This window comes from Neocloeon triangulifer, unplaced genomic scaffold (assembly GCF_031216515.1).
Source record: "Neocloeon triangulifer isolate White Clay Creek 2 clone unplaced genomic scaffold, ASM3121651v1 ptg000012l, whole genome shotgun sequence".
Taxonomy (NCBI): domain Eukaryota; kingdom Metazoa; phylum Arthropoda; class Insecta; order Ephemeroptera; family Baetidae; genus Neocloeon; species Neocloeon triangulifer.
The window spans coordinates 18,222,903-18,227,344 of NW_026775554.1; the positions used below are offsets into that span (position 1 = coordinate 18,222,903).

The 4,442-nt window shown below is 33.8% G+C and overlaps 2 protein-coding genes across 3 annotated transcripts; both read right to left on the bottom strand.

Moving 5' to 3' along the window:
* Positions 1-5: 5 nt before the first annotated feature.
* On the bottom strand, positions 6-1,863 carry LOC132197159 (nudC domain-containing protein 3). The gene is made up of 5 exons (XM_059620258.1): positions 1,562-1,863; positions 1,367-1,507; positions 1,200-1,313; positions 714-1,143; positions 6-302 (listed from the first exon to the last, which is right to left on the bottom strand). Exons 1-5 carry the CDS (start codon positions 1,669-1,671, stop codon positions 213-215), a joined length of 885 nt encoding a protein of 294 aa, XP_059476241.1. The 5' UTR covers positions 1,672-1,863; the 3' UTR covers positions 6-212.
* Positions 1,864-2,341: 478 nt separating this feature from the next.
* Positions 2,342-3,749, bottom strand: LOC132197278 (glutathione S-transferase 1-like). Of its 2 annotated transcripts, none has more exons than XM_059620464.1 (6): positions 3,608-3,749; positions 3,324-3,474; positions 3,187-3,245; positions 2,986-3,130; positions 2,808-2,922; positions 2,342-2,747 (listed from the first exon to the last, which is right to left on the bottom strand). In XM_059620464.1, exons 2-6 carry the CDS (start codon positions 3,465-3,467, stop codon positions 2,503-2,505), a joined length of 708 nt encoding a protein of 235 aa, XP_059476447.1. In that variant the 5' UTR covers positions 3,468-3,474; positions 3,608-3,749; the 3' UTR covers positions 2,342-2,502. The 2 variants fall into 2 exon arrangements, with proteins under 2 accessions (XP_059476447.1, XP_059476448.1); XM_059620465.1 differs by having other exon boundaries at positions 2,342-2,761.
* Between the last annotated feature and the right edge of the window lie 693 nt (positions 3,750-4,442).

A 4,442-nucleotide genomic window follows, 5' to 3' on the forward strand; every position in this document is an offset into this window, starting at 1 on the left:
ATGTAATTGAATTATTTGCTACTGCACAGCGGTTGCAGTAACTGACCAGTTTTTATTCAATATTTTACACAAATTCGGAACAATTAGACTGTGAACGATTGATAATCGACCATCGCTGTATACTTGACCCGTTATTCAATACTTCAGCCAGTAAAAAGTTGATCTTAAATTTGAATACAAAAATAACATCTACTCCTGTCTCTTTTTATTGATTAAAAATTGACCTTAGTGGGGTCATATGGCGTATCCTTAAAAGGAGATCCTTCTGCATTCCAAGCTGCTTTAAGCATTTCCTCAGTCTTCTGCAAAATAAGTTACAAAACCATCAATTACATAAAGAAATCTAATTAAGCAGTCTCATTATCTAAACACTGGCCCGAGAAATTTTGGGGACAATTTATTTCCGTTTGTTTTGTTAATCCCAGAGTAGCTTCGATTAATCTTGAGAACTGAATTCCAGAAAATCGACATTCCTTTTGATATAATTGGATATGACATGAATTTTCTAAAATGATTTTCTTTTTTAATCTCTTTTCAAAATAAAATTATGAGGTAAAGTTCCCTTAGAATTTAATTCAGATTTTATGTTGAGCAGAAGAATGAATAATAATTATAGGAAATGTTAGGTAAAATTTTAACAGAGTAGATAAGATACCTGATAAGCCACTATAATTGATAATTTTAAGCATTTTATTTTTAATCATTTTCTTCACCTGAGAGTTTGTTCTTCTTTTTTCCTGGTTGGCCACCATTTCCCTGACTCGCATTTGTTCATCCTCGGGGAAATCTTGCAAAGGTCGAGACGGGTCAATCAATCTCACGTTGATTTTTTTGTCTGTTGTGAGAAGAGCGTCCCACCAGCGCTGCTCCACCTTTTCCAAGTGCAACTGGACGCACTTTCCAGGCACCAGACTCCAAATAGTGTCTTCATTTTTAACCTTTTTCGTCAACTCTCCGTCCAGCAGCGTTTCGGCTCCGACGGACACTTTGACTGTGGTGTTTGTAGTTTTCACTGACACTTGTTTTCCTCTGGTGATGTCTTTGGGGACAGGGACGGAAATTTCAACGTCTGCGAGAGTTTGGTTCCAGCTGAACTTTTCACAAACTGCACCGTTGTAACTATCGGATGCATCGGGGCCAGATCTGTTTTAATTCTCTCTAAATTATAACTTTTAATGAAGCAATTTATTAATTTTTACTTGGTGGCTGAGGATTTTGGAGGTTCCTTTTCAACGGGTCCGACAGGCAGATCATTTTCACCAGAAATTTCAATTTCAGCTACGGCTTGTGGGGCAACTCCGTCGCTTTTGAATCTGTTTGGAATTTAAATAAATTAATCTAATTTCTTTAATTATAAATTTCTTACGTCTCAAGCTGGGACAGTCTAGTAGAATGTTCCTCAAGATCTTGGTACTGCTTGAAAATTTTCAAAACCAGCCTCAAAGCCTCACCGGGCATGAACCCAACAGACTCGTCGCGGTGCTTTTTCACCTTGTAAAAGTCCGTTCTGAAAGAAAATAATTTTTAAAATCACCAGCTATGAAACGTACTTGAAATTAACCTTCTATAGAGAAATCCGAAGACAGAATCCAAATAGTTCACAATGGTTTGGTCTCCGTCTGAAGAGAAAAAACTCAAAAGAGCCTCGTCTCTGGTATCAATTTGTTCCATTTTTATCGAAATGTGAGAGAAAAACCGATAGAAAATTAGTGAATCTTGTACAGAATGAAATGCACTATCAACGTTAAACAAATAATCTTTTGTGCAAATTTAAAAAGTGCTTAAAAACAAAAATTTAGCGAGCCGCCGATCTCTATTTGACAGATGAAATGAAAGACATAAACAAAGTATGTTGTGCCCACCTGAGCACGAGAGATGCTGCCCTCTGCACATCGGTATGAAGAAGCTGCCCATTCATTCCCCCAATATGCAATACGCATAATATTATACGCGGCGCGCGGTCTTGGTGAGATGCCATGGATTTTATTTGGATTTGATTTATTAGAATTTTATCCCAATAAATCCATTTGTGGTGCTCATTGGGTGTTCATTTCATTATACATATTCATTAAATTTTTTTTATTATTATTATTGTCAATCTATTCGTCAAAAAATTCAAAAGTCGTAAGTATATTAACCATATTAACAAGATTCAATTTATTATAAAAAATATTTTCCCTGCTCTGAATTTATATAATTGTCTTAAATTGTATTACACGGAATTAAAAATATATTTTTCCCTTTGAATGTAATGCTAGACTATTTTATTAATTTTTTGTCAAATTAAAAAAATATAATAGAACTTATTTTCTGAATTGTAGAATTGAAAAAAATGCTGTGATTATTTTCTCAAAATTTTTTATTATATTGCCGGATGCGATATGTGGACCTAAATTAATTATAAGGATTTCACTTTAAAAATCCAATTAAAAAAATTACATAATATAAAAGTAAATAAATCAAGAACAATGGTGGCCACGGTCGATGCTGAGTTATTCAAGCTCACTTCTGTTGAAAGCTTGCATCGCGTTTTTTGTCAAGTTGAGCGAGTGCATCTTTGTTTGGAGGGTTTTTTAAGAAAAAGTGCAAGTCATCGCGAATGGCCTTGAAATCTTCCCACATGGCCCCTTGCGTTTTGCACGTTTCGTACCACTTGGCGATGAGTGGGTAGGGCGAAAAATCAAAGTCGGCAGCCTCCATGCAAATCGCTGTTTGCAGAAGACCGATGTCAGCAATGGAGAATTTCTCTGAAATTTTTTATTTAACGACAGACTTAAAAAATTTTATAAGCAAAAATTATTCGTTACCTCCAGCAGCAAATTTAGTTCCCTGGTCCTTCAGAATTGTCTCAAAAACTGAAAGTGACCTCAGGGCCTTTGATTTTATCTGGTCAGTGCTTGGTGCACCAAAGACATCTCCAAACTTAATTCGCGAAAATAATTTTATTAATTATTAAAAAGATATTTTATTAATTTTCTACTCAACTGTATACATGGACACGCTAGGATATAAATTGCACAGGTTGAAGGCCAAGCGTTGATTGATGGTTCCCCGACGCTTAGGGTCACTGGGGTACAGATCTGGTAAGCCTTTGCCATAGGCGTCAGCAATGTATTGCAAGATTGCAACACTTTTAAAAAATTTCAAATTAAAATTTTTATTTTAAATTTCGGATTAAAAATTGACCTCTCGCACAAGATGTAATCTCCATCCTGGATTACAGGCACCTCTTTTTGCGGATTTCTCTTTAAAATTTAAAAAAAAATTATAGACTAAATATGTCAATATTTATACTGGTTTATAATTGTCGTAATGTTTAATACCTTTGCATGCTCTTCAGTGAACTGCTGGCCGCCGAAGTAGTCCAATTCGGTGGCCTTGTAGGGAGTTTTAGTGTGCTTAAGCAGAGCGAGCACCGCGTAGCTTGGAGGGCTTGCCCTCATGTAGAACACTTCCAACACCGGCATTCTATAACTGTTGAAAAATAATTACAATAATTCAACAGTAACAAAAGGTTCAGCAGTTTCAAACGCTTTTAAAATATAAGATAAATATTATATTAGCAAAAATTTATTTATGCTTAAAGGGTTTAAAGATTTAAACTCACTCAAGACAAATCCTTCAGTATGAATTTAAGCAAAGATGTCAACTGAACGCTTCACAACGAAGAAGAGCTGTGAATGATTAATGCTCTTCGTCTTTTAAGCTCTCAACCATCTCTCCCACCTAGCTTCAATTTTCATTGTATAAATTCAAAGCCAAGGCCACGACTCGGTCTTCTTCTCCAAATATTATCTTGCTTAACTTTTTATTTTGCGATAAGATTTACCTCGTCAGTCTCGTCACACACTATTGAATCTTAAAAACAAAAACAAAAATTTTCTAAGTTTAATCTATATTTAAAATTTTATGTATTTTATTATTGCTATTACATACAAATTTAAAAAATAAAATTAATAAAAATGTAAAAAACTAATTAGAACATATGTCTCAAGTTTTTCATTATTTTAAAATCAGAAATCACAACCTTGCCCTTCCTCTATGGAGATTTAAAAAAAAAATTGAAGGTCAGTTACTTCAATAGTAAGCCCACAAATTAAAAAAAAAAAACTTGTATATCCATGCATGTAATTTTAGTATAATATATTGGAATGAAAAAGCTCAATCTCACGCAGATCAAAAAAGTACAGTCGTAGTCTTATTTGGTCTAAGGTGATTCTACGACTTTATGTTGTGCATGAAATTTTCTAGTAGTTAATTTCTAGTGGAAAAATTATTTTTCACTCATCCTACTAAATTTAAAAAATAATTAATATTATCAAAATTATGATAATAGCAGTACTCTTATAATTCAAGATCACATATTTGAAAGTTAAAGTATTGTTCGTTGGTATAATAATAATATATTCGTGCTTGTTACAAATAAAATTCTCCAGTTCTCA